The sequence below is a fragment of the Balaenoptera acutorostrata genome, chromosome 21 (genome assembly GCF_949987535.1).
Source record: "Balaenoptera acutorostrata chromosome 21, mBalAcu1.1, whole genome shotgun sequence".
Taxonomy (NCBI): Eukaryota; Metazoa; Chordata; class Mammalia; order Artiodactyla; family Balaenopteridae; genus Balaenoptera; species Balaenoptera acutorostrata.
In genome coordinates, this window is record NC_080084.1 from 39,804,535 (window position 1) to 39,822,277 (window position 17,743).

Sequence of the window (17,743 nt, forward strand, 5' to 3'; positions counted from 1 at the left end):
AGACCTTTCCCAATTTAGTGCATGATCCAATTTAAAACATTGAGTCCCCCTTCTGCCACCACAGAAGCACCAGGATGTGAAACAGAGACAAGGTCCCTGCAAGCGTGACTCTAGTTCCCTTTAACGCGCAGCTTCTCTACTCTTTATTGAGGTAACACTGCTTTACCACATTGTATGTTTCGTGTGTACAACATTCTGTTTCTACTTCTGTGTACACGACAGCGCGCTCGCCAACAAACTAATTTAACACCCGTCACCATACAGTCGATGCCCTTTACCCACTTTGTCCTCCCCGCCTCCTGCCCTTCTGGTAACCACTACTCTGTTCTCTATATCTACATGTTTGGTTTGGTTTGGTCATTTATTTGTTTTTTGTTTTTTTTTGTTTTTTTTTGTTTTTTTAATTTTTTTTTATTATTTATTTATTTATTTATGGCTGTGTTAGGTCTTCGTTTCTGTGCGAGGGCTTTCTCTAGTTGCGGCAAGCGGGGGCCACTCTTCATCGCGGTGCACGGGCCTCTCACTATCGCGGCCTCTCTTGTTGCGGAGCACAGGCTCCAGACGCGCAGACTCAGTAATTGTGGCTCACGGGCCCAGTTGCTCCGCGGCATGTGGGATCTTCCCAGACCAGGGCTCGAACCCGTGTCCCCTGCATTGGCAGGCAGACTCTCAACCACTGCGCCACCAGGGAAGCCCTATTTGTTTTTTTAAAATATCATATGAGTTAGGGGAATTCCCTGGTGGTCCAGTGGATAAGACTCTGTGTTTTCACTGCCAAAGGCCTGGGTTCAATCCCTGGTCAGGGATTTAAGATCCCACAAGCTGCACAGCACAGCCAAAAAAAAAATTGTTGTATCGTATGAGTGAAGTCATACAGTGTTTGCCCTTCTCCGTCTGAATTACTTCACTTAGCATAATACCCTCAAGGTCCGTCCATCCACGTTGTCACAAATGGCAAGATTTCATTTTTTTGTGTGACTAACATTCCATTGTGTGTGTGTGTGTGTGTGTGTAAACATACCGTATCTTCTTTATCCATTCATCTATTGATAAGCACTTAGGTTGTTTCCATATCTTGGCTATTGTAAAGAATGCTGCAATGAACCTAGGAGTGGATGTATCTTTTCGAATTAGTGTTTTTGTATTTTTTGGATAAATATCCAGAAGAGAGATTGCTGGATCATATGGTAATTCTATTCTTAGGTTTGTGAGGAACGTCCATCCTGTTTTCCTTAGTGGCTGTCAAGTTTACACTCCCACCCACAGTGCACGAGGGTTCCCTTTAGTGAGCTGAGATCTTCACTCACGCTCTGCTCCAGGGATTCTGAATCCTTCTGTTTCCACCTTCCACTCCTGAGTCCCACTGCCATGATTAACCTCTTTGCTATATTTATGGTTCCTAGAGGAAGGTTATTCTGTTTTCTTGTGTGTGTGTTCGGTTTGGTTTGGGGTGTTCTGCTTTGTTTTGTTTTGGCTCGCGTTAGACGCTCCTTCCGGCTGTGTCTTTTCTCACTCAGTGTGTGAGGTGCACCGAGATGTCCGCTTTCAGTACAGCTCTCTGCCCCCTGTTCATTTCACATCTGCCTCCTGCTTACCCGGACTGCCTCAGGCTTTTCGTAGCTCTCTCCCTTGTGAACCAGCTCCAGGTCCCTTCTCTCAGCATCCTGATTCAGCAGCTCCCGTATGGAATTCCCCTTCAGGGTTTTTCAGTACTCATCTGCCTTCACGTCCCACTTTTTGGGCAGTAATTTTCAATACTTAAGAGCCTCCGATTTTCACTGCTTCACAGACATTGTTCATAGTAGGAGTACCTTTGCCCCCAGCACTGCACCATCCAAGAAGAATTTTCTCTAACATACAAGCCCCCCGTAATCTTACGCGCGCGCGCACACACACACACACAAGTGTGTTACTTTCTATCCTCCTCCACCACCAGCAACCCTCCATTTAAAACAGGGAGAACCCCACTGGGTTTATAGCCTATATGATGCCAGCACAAAGGGACCTGCCAGCCTGGCAATGAAGTGAGAGTTTGTGCCCTGGAGAAGGAAATGGGGAACAAGTGGCCCTCCATCATTCTGACAAGCAGTTTGCCACTGGTTATTTAAGAGGTGTTGACAGTGGCTGAAAGGCTGGAAAGCCCACAGCTCCTGATTCCTCCCCTCCTAGCAACGTGGACGGCAGGGAATGCCACGGCAGCATTTTCTGAAAAACATCAAAAGAGAGATGGAACAGCATATATTAGGTAAAATGCAATTTCAAATTTTCCAGCAATGTGCTTAATATATAAAATAATCTACACCCAACTGTACTCATAAAGCTGCAAGCCTGCTGACTAGTTCTGTAACATTATAACCTCCGGAACAGAATAAAAGCCTTATTTTCAGCTTAACGGCTTTTGGAGTCACGTGGCAATATTTTAAAATACCATCTTAAAGGTTTCCAGCCTCTCTCCCCCACAAGTTTGTCTCCACCTGTGCACAGAGCCTCTGAAGTCAGAACTGATGGGAATCAGAACGCCTGTGCCCTTGGCCAGCTTGGCCAGCTTTCACCATTCATCTTTAAGAATCAGCTGTTGATCTTCATACCCTCAATTCAGGGTCCTTATTAATAGAAAATGGGTGGTGGAAGCCTTCATATCCTTGGGCAGTCACTTTTGAAAGCTAATATAACACACGACTTCTATTTAAGACCAGCCTTTACTAACTACAAATGTCATTTGTTGTCAACAACGCTGTCTGTTTCATGCTTCTGGGCGTTGTTATTCGCATTTTTTATCACTACCACCAGCACCGGTTGCAGCTTCGCACGAGGGACCGTGTACCCCTCTGTCTAAGTGAGTCTCTGTTATCCGCATTGTCTGCAGCCCTGGCTCACTTCGTTCTGCTACTGAAGTTATTGTCACCATGTCTGAAAATAGAGTCAGTTTTTAATTGTAGGGTGATGCCAAACATGGGCTCTTTTTCAGGGTCATTGTTTGTGAATGTGGGGTTTTAAGGTAAGGCCTTCAGTGCAGGGAAGCACAAGATAAACTCTAAGGCCTTTCATTTGGAACCTTCTTTTCCTAGATGTTAACAGCTGGCTGCTGACATTTGGCTTCCATCTGCACAATGCTATTCCTGGATTCCCTGTCCCCAGATTCGATGTAACGGAGCCTTCTTACGAACTGGTGAAGAGCCAGCAGTGGGATGATGTACCGGTAAGAGACAAACTGCAAAACTATGGAAAGGTGATAAAGGGCTTACTTGCACCTTATTTTCCCCTGCTTAATCAGACTACCCGGGTGAAAACTGTACCAAAGACCATTTTAAATTTTTTTGACTCTTTCAGGAAAGAAAGCACCACTTCCCTCTTGCATTTCTGTTCAGCAAATCAGGGGCCTGTGAAACAGGCTTAAATCTGGTTTTAGTGATGCTAATAAAAACAGAGAAAAACATTATCAAACGGTAATAAAATGCGAAAGCTCATTTTTGAGTGCAGGGTTTCTACAGAGAACCCCAGGAACAGCACATTTATAGTATCTGGGACCTTAAGGCAAAGATACAATAAACAGGAGGGCAGGGGATTCACATTACAAATTAGCAGCTCACAAACAATGCCACAAAGTTCCACTTCCTTAAAATATTGGCAGTGTTTCAAGGGAAAGGATTAAAAATAAAAATAAAATGGCCTCTGGTAAAGCACCACCTACCACTAGGTGTTTATGGAATTTTCCTGAAAATAACAGAGCAGGAAGCCTGGAACTGTTCTGGGAAATAAAAGAAAAGGAGAAAGAATGGAAAATTGCAAAGTCAAAGCTGCCATTTCAGAAAGTGGCACTTTTAATTCCCACCATTCAGAGATCAGAAAGGAATGCAACAACAAAACACCAGAATTTCTAGCTTAAAGCAAGAATAATTAAAGGTCAAGAAATTGGGTTACCCCGTAATGATAAGAACAGAGCGCAGATTTCCTTAGAAAGAGTCATCCCCCCCTGCCCCCCGCCCCCTTGACCAATTTCCTATAATTTCAATGAATACAAAGAGAAAAGGCAATCCTGGCTAAAACACACATACGCACACAAGTTATACACAGTGCCAATACCTCTGCTTTCTGGTACATGTTTCATACTTAACATAAAAGCAATTCCTTTTTCAGATGTCACCTTTACATTTAAAAAGTAAAACCCATCCAGTTTCCAGGACCTGGGAGCCATTTTGACACTTCTAACTGCAAATATATCTGCACTGATCAAGTGCCGTGAAGACATCCTGAAGTTTACTAATGCCTTTGAGCACGTCCTAATTGCAGATGACTTTCCAACATGTCTGAAAGCACTGAAGTCTTACTGTACAAATGGACTGCCAGCTTTTTTTCCTAGGCAGCCTTTTCAGTATGGCTCAGGTTCTCTGTCATCAGAAGCACACCATAAGGGCAGCTTAGGGAATCGCAGGCAAAGACATCAAGGCTGCCCGGAGAGCAGAAAAACGAATGTGCCTTTCAGTGCTGCAAACGAAACACATGTTTCCATTTGGGGAAACACTGGCCAGACAAACATCTGGTGGTGTAAGAGATGCCCGAGTTAAAATCCCCCAATTTAAAACCCTTGCCAACGTAGAAGGCCCACGGTCCCCTAAGTCTGCGAAAAAAAATAAATGTTTTCCTAAATAAACACTCGTTGCCAGCTGTCCCACTGTGTGCCGCCCATCGTGGCCGGTTATAGTGGTCCAATTCAGCTGAGAACTGTTCACCGGGAGAGGGTACCGAGTTCACCTAAATTAAAGCACACGCCTTTCAAAGCGCATCCAGTGGGGTGCGGTGAGCCAGCCCCAAGCACCCGCAGGCTTTCCAGCCTTCCCCTGGGTGCTGGCGCTTTCTCCCCAGCCTCCCATGGAGAACGCTGCTGGGGTGCACGACCTGATAAGCCCGTTCCGCACGTGGGGTGAGCCTGGGAAAAGGGCATCTAGAAACCGAGAGAGAGAAGGCAAACCCCTGCATGCTTCGCCCACGTTAGAGACGAAAACGCTTTGCTGAGCAGAAAGCGTGATGGCGTTACCACCTCGCTCTGCCTTTCCAAACACGCTGGGGATCAGCTTGAGGGGAGGACCCCGGGGCCTTCCTCCCCGCAGGCCGTCGAAGCCTTGGCCTCTCTCAAGCGCTGACGCAGGATCTACCCGGGCCCCCGCTCCCCGCTTTCCCCCCGCCCCTCCGCTTTCCCTGCCCGCAGCCGGAGGGGCCCCATCGGGAGGAGCCCCATCGGGAGGAGCCCCATCGGGAGGGACCCCATCGGGAGGGGCCCCATCGGGAGGAGCCCCATCGGGAGGAGCCCCATCGGGAAGAGCCCCATCGGGAGGAGCCCCATCGGGAGGGACCCCATCGGGAGGAGCCCCATCGGGAGGGACCCCATCGGGAGGGGCCCCATCGGGAGGGGCCCTATCGGGAGGAGCCCCATCGGGAAGAGCCCCATCGGGAGGAGCCCCATCGGGAGGGACCCCATCGGGAGGGACCCCATCGGGAGGAGCCCCATCGGGAGGGACCCCATCGGGAGGGGCCCCATCGGGAGGGACCCCATCGGGAGGGGCCCCATCGGGAGGGACCCCATCGGGAGGAGCCCCATCGGGAGGGACCCCATCGGGAGGGACCCCATCGGGAGGGGCCCCATCGGGAGGGGCCCCATCGGGAGGCCCGGCTCCCGGGCCAGGGGCGCCCGGCCGCTCTCTAAAGCGCCCTCCCGTTCTCTTTCGCTTGGCAGCCCACGTTTGGAGTCCAGCAGCAGGTGGCGAGGCAGGCCAAGGCCTTCCTGTCCGTGGGGCGGACGGCCGAGGTGCGGCGCAGCGGGCGCCGGGGCGGCGGCGCGCCGTCGTGGCTGTGGTTCGCGACGGTCAAGTCGCTGATCGGCAAGGGCGTCATGCTGGCCGTGAGCCGCGGCCGCGTGCAGACCAACGCGCTCAACATCGCCGACGAGGACTGCATCAAGGTGGCGGCCGTGCTCAACAGCGCCGTGTACCTGGAGGACCTGCACTTCACCGTGGAGGGCAGGGACACGCACCACTTCATCAAGACCAGCACGCCCGAGGGCGACCTGGGCGCGCTGCGCCTGACGAGCGGCCGCCGCGCGCTGGAGAACGGCATCAACGTGACCGTGTCGCAGTCCACCGCCGTGGTCAACGGCAGGACGCGCCGCTTCGCGGACGTGGAGCTGCAGTTCGGCGCGCTGGCGCTGCACGTGCGCTACGGCGCGACGCTGGACGAGGAGAAGGCGCGCGTGCTGGAGCAGGCGCGGCAGCGCGCGCTCGCCCGGGCCTGGGCGCGCGAGCAGCAGCGCGTGCGCGACGGCGAGGAGGGCGCGCGGCCCTGGACGGAGGGCGAGAAGCGGCAGCTGCTGAGCGCCGGCCGCGTGCAGGGCTACGACGGCTACTACGTGCTCTCGGTGGAGCAGTACCCGGAGCTGGCGGACAGCGCGGACAACATCCAGTTCCTCCGCCAGAGCGAGATCGGCCGCAGGTAACGCCCGCGCCGGCGGCGGGGAAGCGCGCGCGCGCGCGGGGGCCGAGCCGGAGGCGCCGCCGGCCTCCCCGGCCCCGGGCGCCGCGCCGCCTCCGCGCGGATCTGCCGGGGGCGCGAGCCGAGGGCGCGCCCGGCACCGAGGAGCCTTCCGGGAGAGCCAGACTGCTCTGAAAAAAAAAATCCAGCCCCCCAAAATCAAAGCGGACAAACAAAAACAGAAACCTTTCTTCTGAATGACCTTAAAGGTGATCGGCTTTAAAGAATATGTTTACATATGCATATCGCTGCACTCAGCTGGACAAAGTATCCCGAGGAAAACAGATCATTAAAGGAAAAGAAAAAGGCCCAAACATTTTGCCCCGGGCCGTCTGTTCTTCGAGGCACTGTGTTTAAAGAAGGTAGAGATGCATACAGTGTTTCCAGATATTAGCCAGCTGTCGACCTTTGCTTACGAGAAGTAGTCGCTCTGCATAGGATGTGATGTATGTCTCTGTTAATGTTAGAATGTGAGGCAGAGTTGCTGTTCCTGGACAACCCAACTGCTTCCCCTGTGCCGCTTTGTAAAAGGACATGGGCACAAGTGGCTTCTGCCGGGGCGGGGATTTCGAAGGGATTTTACGAGGCCGACGTGGTGTGCCTCGCCGAGAAAAACACCGGCCCACAGAATCCTTGTCACTGACGATGAGCAAAGGAAACCCTGATTTTTTTTGTAAATTATGTGAGACAAGTTGTTTATGGATTTTTATATGAATTACAATTTACTGTACATCAAATATTAGTCTCAGAGGAGTTAATTTATGTAAAGTGTTTAAAAAGTTTATACTTAAAAATAAAACGATAAAAACATGTGAACTGTGTGATTTTTTTTAAAAGGATTGCACCTTTTGTTATCTGTTATAGCTGTACAGTATAAATTATTATATTGTGGAGATATAACGACTTATGCCTATCATGTCCGGAAGTGTTAATATTTTTGTATTAGGTTGAAAAACATGTGCCACTTTCTATCGCTAGACGGGCAGGACGGTGCAGTCCTGCGTGGGTGGCTGGCCCATCAGAGAACTTCTCCTTTCTCGTCTCTTTTTCATCACGCCAGTGTCCTCAGCCATTATCAGCTGAGAGGCAAGGTAGAAAAACTAAGGCTGGTGGAATGTAACGGAAGATACAAACACAAAAACAAACAAACAAAAACAACCAAAACGGGGCAGGAGGAGTTCTCTGGCCCTCTCTCGGCCCTGGAAGTCCGTGGGGAGTTGGTATCGTTAACCCCAGGGTCCTACTGTTAGCCTTCCCTGAAGCCTCATTTTGTGATGGAGGCGAGAGACCCCGTCGGGTGCTCGGGAAACCTTTGTGAGCAGGAAAGGGGCTGATGCAGTCGTGACCACAAACACGTGTCTTCAGATCCAGGGAAGCGAGCAGAAACCGAGCACTGGTGAGAGAGCCAGATGGGGAAGGTCAGGGTCCCTCGGCCGGTCTCGAGTTTGGACCCTCGGGTCACCCAGAGGGACAAAAAAGGGAGGCAAAAGCTGCCGTAAGCCCGCACGACCCAGCCTGCCCGGGAGCTGGTTTGAACGGCAGCCTCGGCTCTGTCTCGGGGACTCCGGGGGTGGCAGACGCCGCGGGAAGTGATCTGGGAGCCGGGCCCTCCTGCCCTGGGAGCGGGGCCCTCCTGCCCGCGTGCCCGCGCGCCCAGCATCTGCACTTCCGTGCGACTCGGCCGCTCTGCCACGTCTCTTTCGTGAGCACTAAGTTCAGCCACAAAAATATTTTCAGAAAACCTTTCTCAGTTCATTGAGCTATCGTACACGCTGTCTTCCTCTATGTATAATGGTGATAAAACATAGCTAAGTGAACATGTCGTAAATATAAAGGGTCAAGTGATGTCCTGGAGATAACTTTCTAACTGCTTTGTACGTATCACATACTCTAAATTGCACCGTAGGCGTGTTTATTAAACAGATTGGCTGGGAAAGTTTCAAAATAGCTACTGAATTTACAGTATCAGTGCTATTACTGTCTTTGTGTATTTGGTAGAGCATACCGAAGTAATTAATCTTCTAATGAATGCTGATATTTTATTAGAATGAAAGCACAGATTAGCAGTAATATTTTTTATCCTGGAAATCCTTTGGCGAGTATTATGAAGCCCAGATTTAGAAAACTGAGATTTCAAACCACATACTCATGGCTCTGTTCTACATTTTATTTTTTAACTGTTGACCTAGGTGTTTGCAGTTCTGTCCCATGGCATCTCTGCAGGGCTGTATTTAGCATGCTGTAAGTACTTTTGGTTGAAAGAGGCTCTGAGTCTAAATTCTCAGAAATGTTTCTAATGTATTGACCATGAAAAGCTTGTACCACATGACAGAAGTGAAGTCACAGTCTTACCCTCCTCTTGCCATGGACTGGTCCTTTACACTGGCACCAATGAGTAACAGATTTGGAGTATCTCCTGGTGCTTATTTTAGATGAAGTCAAATCAACCCAATTAGTGTCTTGTTAGTGGGTATAATGAGCCTATTCCTTTCTCAAAAGACTTGTGATCTGGACATGGTTTTACAAGAAATAGTGACCTTGGGGAATACGTAAACAAAAGACCTTTTTCTAAGAGTTGGCAGGGAGGTGGGGGACTGTGTAATGAAAAGAATTAGCTTACAAAAGAGAAATTAATATTCAAAGTATTTTAGGCAAAGCCAGTCAAAATGCTTTCATGATATTTTGAGATGTAAATTTTGTCTGATTTGTATTGTTCTTTTCATTTGCCTTCTTAACTTTATATGTGACCTGAATTTTCCATAACTTGATGACTATAGATTGCATCTAGGCATTCCAATAAAAGCCAACCCAACGTGTGTGTGTTTATATATTTTTTAAAACCTTGGGCCAGCCGGGATGGCTTTAGTGTTTGGGGTGGAGGACGCAAATAGGTGCAGTTGTTGCGGTACTGATTCATCTGCAACCAGTTGATCATATCTTTTATTTTCTTTTCTAATTGTGGTGTCCACTGGCCACATGGCCTGTTCAACGGTGTGCACTTCACAGGGAACTCTTCCCATGGCCTACTTTAGGAAGACGTTAAGGATGCCCCTACAAAGCCAAACATTATCACTGTGAAGAAGGAGAAGGAAAAAAAAAAATACTGCCCGGTACTCCTTGACAGCAGGCCTCATTCCTGTGATCATGGCAATAAGTGCTTAATTAAAACACTTGATTAGAATAATCAGTTTGGGCCTGATCGGCTCCCAGCGTCCTGGAGATGTCTACGTCTACATCTAGACCGCCTGATTTAGGGGGCGCTTAGATCAGCAATCCCAGGCTGGCCGGCCAAGGCTTTGAGTTTAGTCTGAAAAGGCAGGCTTCATCACACTTACTTTGTAGTGACAACCTCAACTTGATAACGTTGATCCAGGAGAAGAAGAATCAGGTCACTCCATTCAGCCAAAGGGTCTGTTTTTTTCTCCTCGAATTAGAGGTTAACACACTCAAAATGGGGGTAAGCCAGAAAAACACATGCGAATTCCTGCTTTCATTTTCTTCACTGCTTTCCCTAGAAGTCAGGTCTGAATGAAGGCAAAGAAGAACGTTGTAGGTGAAAATTGTATCTTCAGGGCAGAATCTTCTGAGCAGGGGATAACGCGGCTGCCGCATCCTGTGAAATGTGCATTCAGGTGTTGACACGCATCGCACATTACACAACCGTCGTGTGTGGTTTCAAGGGCCGGACCTGCGCATAAGTACAGCACCTGCCTGTAACCACCTTGAACTGACACCAGTCCCCCAGCGCTTTAAAGATGAGGGGAGACTCCTGCCTTTGATGCCGCCCTAACCATGCCCACCGCGCTCTCTATGCACCACCTTTTCTTCCTCCTTTTATCCTGGCCTGCTCCCAAGTGGAGCCGTTTCTCTCACCCGCTGAACAGCACATCAGCTGTCTGAGGTGCTTTTGAAATGCAGGGTTCCAGAAGAGGCAGCGGGAGGGCACTGACCCGCTTCGTGCTCGCTCTGTGGCAAAACCCACCTGGGCAGCGCCCACAGCAGCGCACTTGATATAGTGCGAAGGAGAAGGAGGGCCCCCCGGGCCAGGATCGGCCCCTCCCTCCCCATCCCCGGCCTCAGGTGCCATCTGACCTCCTGCAGCCCGCCTGCCCCTGGGAATACACGAGGGGCCGCAGAGCTCTTCCCCCTTCCACGGGTACCCAGATAGATTCTACCCCACTTTCCTTCCAAGGGGTGAGCTGATTTCCAGCACCCTTTAAAATGCATCAAATTCTAGAAGTGGGAATCAGAAGGGACTTAGAGAAGTTTGAACGAGTTGCCCAAGTTCACAGAAGTGGCTCAAACCCAGGTGAGCAGAGATGCCCTGTCAGCAAGTACCCTCCACTGTATCCCGTAGTCTCCCAATGACACCACCCAGGAAATACTGGCGACACTCCTTACCACTGCCATTCCCTCGGGGCATGGGTCTTTCCAAAGCTGCCATAATCTAGAGTCATGACGCGTTTTTCGTTATATAAAGATGCCCCTGACCCTCCAACTGGGCATGTGTCTTGAATCCCACACTGCCCGCCAATATTTCTAGCTCTTCAGACCCCCTCACTGTAGGAAAGAAAGTCTGCCATGCAGTGTTAATGGCTTCCTAATTTCTAAAAAGACTTATAAAAGAAAGACCACTGATTTGCATATATGCACGTGTTGGGCTATTTATCTAGATTTTCCCTACGCTATTAATCTGGCTTTGGTCATCTTACCAAGAGAATGAAAAAATAAAAATTGGTTATAAGTCATTATTACCCACTTTAACCACGGGGTTAAGCCAGAGTACCAAAGAGGTAGTGATAAGCCATTTGAGTTTTCTGCCTTCTAATTTAAGCCACATAATGAATATCCTCTCTTGCCAGAGTTCTCATTTGCTATTCACCACCTCGGCAAGCCTGGTCTCTTGATGTCAGTTAATTACGAATAACTTTTAGGTAAATTGAGTAAACCTTTTCATTTATGCACTGACTTAAAACTCTGTCATGGAGGAATATAGGATTCCTAGAGTCTTCTATAGAGAGAATTTACTATAAACGGATCGTAAGCCTAGAGTAACATCATTATTCAGTTTAGAGTTAATGGGGTCCACAAAGCGAATTTAATATATCCTTCCGGGACCTAAGCTGAGGAAAATTAAAAATTAGACGCATAAATTGTGACTTCTGGGGCAAGGCGGTGTCTTGGTTACAGACTTCCTGCTCAGAAGGTGAATCGTGAGCTGGGCCCTAATGCAGACATTCAGCCTGCATTTAGGAAGGGAAATTGCCACCTTTTACATGTGTGCTGAGATTACCCGAATTCCACCCACAATGGCTATTTCTGTCCAGCATGACTCACTGCACAGAACTGACAGGATTTACAAGTGGCCCAGTGGGTCAAAACGAATTCTTTAAAATTTTCACATGTTAACTTTATCAGTGGTCTGTGAGGGGAGCATAAATACCCAAGGAGTTAAAATGACAAGTTCTTTGACGTGACTGAAAGGCTGAAAATGGAACCCTGGTGTGTGTGAAGAAGCACACGAAAGGCTCCCGTGGACCTCAAGTTCTTATCACAGAAGTGATTAATGACCATAGAGGTGAAGAAACTACCCTATCCCAAATTTTCCTCCAGAATGAATGCTAGGGAGATTTTAGTCTACTTGTTCTACAGAAAATTCTAGAAAAATTATCCACAGGACTCCTGGCTCTATACCCATCACCCATGATGCTCTTCTAGAGAGCTCCCGTTCCTCTCCCCCCTCCTCCTCCCCCTCTCTCCTCTCCTCCCCCTCCCCTCCCCCTCCTCCTCTTCCTTCTACTTCTTGCCTCTCCCCGGCCCCCCTCACTCACTGGATTTACCCTTTACCACCTGGTAGACGCTGTTTAGGTTGCAATCAACGCAGGTTGTGTCTAACCAGGTATCTTTCTAAGGCTTAGAAGGAAACCCATAGACTCCCCTGGTAGACCAGATGGACAATAAATAATTACCCAGGACATCACAGGAAACTAGAGTTCTTTGTCCTTAACTTACTTACAAAAGGTTATAAACAAGCAGATTTTAAAATCTCCTCACTTCAGCTATGACATGATTTCTAGGTTGGACCCTGTAGCCAAAAAAAAAAAAAAAAAAAAGAAAAAAGAAAAGAAAAGAAAGAGCAGGCCTGGGGTTTCTGCTCCTGGCTCAGCATTGACAGGTGCCCCTGCGGAGCGGAGAGCAGGTGCAGAGATGACGCAGAATGGGAGGAGTGGTCAGGGCTGGCCTGGCTTCGAGGGACGCGGCACCTGGGCCGTAGCAGAGGGAAGAGCATCCTGCCCTACGTTCGCCCCCCAGTGTCGGGCTGCCCTCTTGCCTTCCCTTCAATCTCCAGGGCCCTGGTCCTGCAGGAATGAAAAGCCATCCCAACATCTGGTGGGAGAGTTGGGCAGGTCCTTCAGGACACTGCCTCCTCCTGGAATCCCAAGGAAGCATCCGGTTAGGGAGGACTTGGGGCCCCGGGGCTCTTCCCGGACAACCCTCCGGGAGATTGCTCCTTCCGAGGAACCTTCGAGAAGGGTTCTAGCGCCCCCTGGTGATGGGCATCGTTGGTGAAGATGTGATCGATGCCAAAGCAGTGGCACCGGGACCAGCTCCCGCCACCCTCTAACCCTCTAGCCCTCTCCCTGGTCAGGCCAGTTCCAATTAGCCTCTATTTTCCCATCTTTGCTCTGCGCACGGAGTTTCACACATAAAACGATTACTTCTGCTTCATGCACCGCCTCACTGAGGCCTGGTCCTTGCAAAAATCGCTCCCGTAAGATTTCCCTTCCCGTCAAGCAGAAACTTTGTCAAACAATGTTCCTCTCGCTTCACAGATCAAAATAAGGCCCTTCCTCCCAGGAATTGCCTGCGGGCTATTTGAGTTTTGCAGCCCCCCAAAAACAGTGGTTTCTGAACTATCACATTGTTTCCCTTTTACTTTTCATGTTTGCACAGTCCTGTCACTCCGAAGAATCTCCCAGAAGGACAGGTCATTTAAATTCAGAGCGGCGTTTTTATTTCCCAGGGAGCCAGGCTCTCACAGTAGGTGCTAGAGCGGCGGCTGGGAGGGGTGAACTCCCTGAAGCCCCTCCGGGGCAGCTGAGGCCTAAGCAGGGCCCGCCTGCCCTCCACCTGGCCTCCCGGGCTGTGGGGACGTCCATCTGCCCCGTCTGCTGGCCCACAGTGGCCACGGGGGAAAGAATCCAGGGTTCAACCTTCTTGGCCCATGTTGTCACCCAGAGGAGCCAACGGACGCTCCTTTTGTATGGCAGCCCGCACTGGTGTCCCTGGAGGCCTCTGGGGACCCCAGACATAGCAGCTCCCTCTTCTCCCCACCCAAGTTTTCACGGAAATGAGGAAGAAGATCAAAGTTGGCATGTGAAAATCCAAGCATCACCTTAGAGAAAAGTGAAAAGCAAAACGGATACCAAAATTAGGTAGAGAGACGTCCCGCACTTTGCTGTGAGTACTGGCCTGGGGTGGCCCTCGCCTGGGGGGCAGTGAGGCCCAGTTCCCCCCACGAGCGCCCGGCCATCCTCCCCAGCTCACCAGTAAGGATAAGCTACCCTCCCGCCCCACTGAGTACGGCGAGAGAGAGGTCAGGCGCGAGATCGCTCTCACACACACACGCACACAGCAAGGAGGCAGGAATGCTACACCAGATCTCAGGCCCCTCGGGTCCGCCTGATGCTGCCCGCAGTGCCACGGCCTCCAGCCGCGATGCTTCGTCCCTCCGGGCCTCCGTCAGGCACCCCCTTCCTGCCCCGACACCCGCGGAGGCGTTTGGTGGCTGCATCGGAAACCGGTCCTGAAACACAAGCTCTCGCCTCGTCCGCAGACTGGCGGCCGTCCAGATGAGGAGGGTCTGTTTCATACACCTGCTCCCAAGCTCCGAACCGCCACTGCCCCCAGGGAGGGAACAGGCCGCAGAGCCGGGGCTCTGGCCTTTGCGGAGGCGGCCCTCCCCATTCCTCTGCCTCTTGTTAGGAGGGGGCGGCAGGCTTGCGTCGCTCTTGTAAATCACAGGGAAACAGGCCTAGCCCTGCCCCCACTCGGGGCTCTTTCTGCGGCCTCGACAATTAGTGCTCTAGCTCATCAAACTCAGCGAGGCCCTGGGGAGGTGGCGGAGCTGGGCGAAGCCCCAGAGCAGTGGACAAATACCGTTAGTCCCACCTCGCCTGGCCAGCTGCTATGTCTGCACCTCAGTTTTTCCACCTTTAAAGTGGGCCCAACGTTCTGCTCCTGAGCTGCTCCTTCCCAGCCTCCCCTGCCCACAAGGGGTGTGTGTGTGTGTGTGTGTGTGTGTGTGTGTGTGTGTGTGTGTGTGTGTGTGTGACAGAGACAGACAAAAGAAAAAAGAGCCCGTGGTGATGTTATTTCCCAGACACCTTTCAGCATCTCGCTGCCCGAGGCTGCGTTAGGAGGCCCCGCCAAAGGGAAGGGGGGTTCTCCCTGTAGACTCCCAGAGGGGAGGGAACTGCCGTCTTTGCTGAGGGCCCACACTTTTACCTGCAGGAAAGGGCTGAGAATGAAGCCCCTTCCCACCCAAGCTCTCAATGCTCACCCTAAGATGGTGGCAATTAGTGAGTGTGAGTACTTGTAATCACGTACAGACCAATATAGAATAACAGGGAATACACGCCTTCAGAATACTGCCCGCAGCCAGCGTCCTGGACGCGGCCCAGCTGCAGAAAGGGAGCGGCTGGGGGAGCGCAGAGGCAGCAGGCCCAGGGCTGGGGCCAAGCCTGAGGGCGCACGACCGGCTCCCTCTGTGCTGGTGGCCTCAAAGCCGGCGACGCCCGGCACCTACAGGACGTGCCCCCCGGAGCTCTTCGTCCGGCCGGTCCAGGTGTCAGGACGTGGCCGGGCTCAAGCCCCTGGCAATTAACACGCCCGAAACAATGGCTCTCTGCAAGGCCATGCAATCCAGAGCCCAGGGAGTGACAGGGTGACAGCATTTTCATCTCTGCCATAGTGATCCCTCCGTGCTTGTGCTGTTGCCTAATCTTCTCATGATGCCAAGAAAAAAAAAAAGATTCTGGCAGCTTCTGCCCAGCTGTAGTTTACTGGGAGAGAAAGCAACAGTCGTGACAGTCTTAGCCTGACGGAACTCCCAGTCTGTCGCAGGCCTCACGCAGCCAGCTGCCAGGCTTGGCCCGGGCAAGGGCAGGAGAGCCCCCAGCAAGCTCCCCAGCCCGACTCAGAAAGGAGCTGTCAATGCTAACGGAGGTGAGCAGAGTGAGGGCCCCCAAGCTGTGTGGCCTGGAGTCCCCACCTCTCCCTCGTGGGCCCCTCAGGCACGGCAGGGCCACCACCAGCCCCCACGGCCTCTGCGATCAGGGCGAGACTCCGCGGCGCTGTTACCAAGGACTGAGATCTGCGGGCAGCACTGGCAGGGCCCAGCCCACGGGGCGTCCTGCCCTGAACCACCGCCCCAGGCTCGGCCCTCAGCCTGACCAGACACGCCTGCGGCCTCGGCTCACCAGGAGCGCTGGCCGGGTGTGTGAAGGACCCGATCCCAGCCACGGACGGGCACAGCCCACCTCACCACCACACACACACACTCACACCATCACCACCATCATCACACACACACCCCATCACTACCACCATCACACACACACCCCATCACCACCACCATCACACCCTCACCCCATCACCACCACCATCACACACACACCCCATCACCACCATCACACACACACCCCATCACCACCACCATCACACACTCACCCCATCACCACCACCATCACACACACTCACGCCATCACCACCACCATCACACACACACCCCATCACCACCATCACACACACCCCATCACCACCACCATCACACACACATCCCATCACCACCACCATCACACACACACACCCCATCACCACCACCATCACACACACCCCATCACCACCACCATCACACACACACCCCATCACCACCATCACACTCACCCCATCACCACCACCATCACACACACACCCCATCACCACCACCATCACACACACCCCATCACCACCACCATCACACACACACACCCCATCACCACCATCACACACACCCCATCACCACCATCACACACACCCCATCACCACCACCATCACACACTCGCCCTATCACCACCACCATCACACACACTCACGCCATCACCACCACCATCACACACACACCCCATCACCACCATCACACACACCCCATCACCACCACCATCACACACACATCCCATCACCACCACCATCACACACACACCCCATCACCACCACCATCACACACACCCCATCACCACCACCATCACACACACATCCCATCACCACCATCACACTCACCCCATCACCACCACCATCACACACACATCCCATCACCACCACCATCACACACACACACCCCATCACCACCACCATCACACACACCCCATCACCACCACCATCACACACACATCCCATCACCACCACCATCACACACTCGCCCTATCACCACCACCATCACACACACTCACGCCATCACCACCACCATCACACACACACCCCATCACCACCATCACACACACCCCATCACCACCACCATCACACACACCCCATCACCACCACCATCACACACACACACCCCATCACCACCATCACACACACCCCATCACCACCATCACACACACCCCATCACCACCACCATCACACACTCGCCCTATCACCACCACCATCACACACACTCACGCCATCACCACCACCATCACACACACACCCCATCACCACCATCACACACACCCCATCACCACCACCATCACACACACATCCCATCACCACCACCATCACACACACACACCCCATCACCACCACCATCACACACACACCCCATCACCACCATCACACTCACCCCATCACCACCACCATCACACACACACACCCCATCTCCACCACCATCACACACACCCCATCACCACCATCACACACACACCCCATCACCACCATCACACACACCCCATCACCACCACCATCACACACACATCCCATCACCACCACCATCACACACACACCCCATCACCACCATCACACACACCCCATCACCACCACCATCACACACACATCCCATCACCACCACCATCACACACACACCCCATCACCACCATCACACTCACCCCATCACCACCACCATCACACACTCGCCCCATCACCACCACCATCACACACACTCACGCCATCACCACCACCATCACACACACACCCCATCACCACC

The 17,743-nt window shown here is 51.9% G+C and overlaps 1 protein-coding gene across 8 annotated transcripts in view; it reads left to right on the top strand.

Moving 5' to 3' along the window:
* TENM3 (teneurin transmembrane protein 3) overlaps positions 1-9,334 on the top strand; it is a 608,889-nt gene extending 599,555 nt beyond the window's left edge. For all 8 annotated transcript variants that reach the window (XM_057537184.1, XM_057537189.1, XM_057537185.1 and 5 more), the window contains 2 exons: positions 3,069-3,199; positions 5,732-9,334. In XM_057537184.1, coding sequence (XP_057393167.1) covers positions 3,069-3,199; positions 5,732-6,487 — 887 coding nt within the window. In that variant the 3' untranslated portion in view covers positions 6,488-9,334. The remainder of the gene's footprint in view (positions 1-3,068; positions 3,200-5,731) is intronic.
* Positions 9,335-17,743: the final 8,409 nt, after the last annotated feature.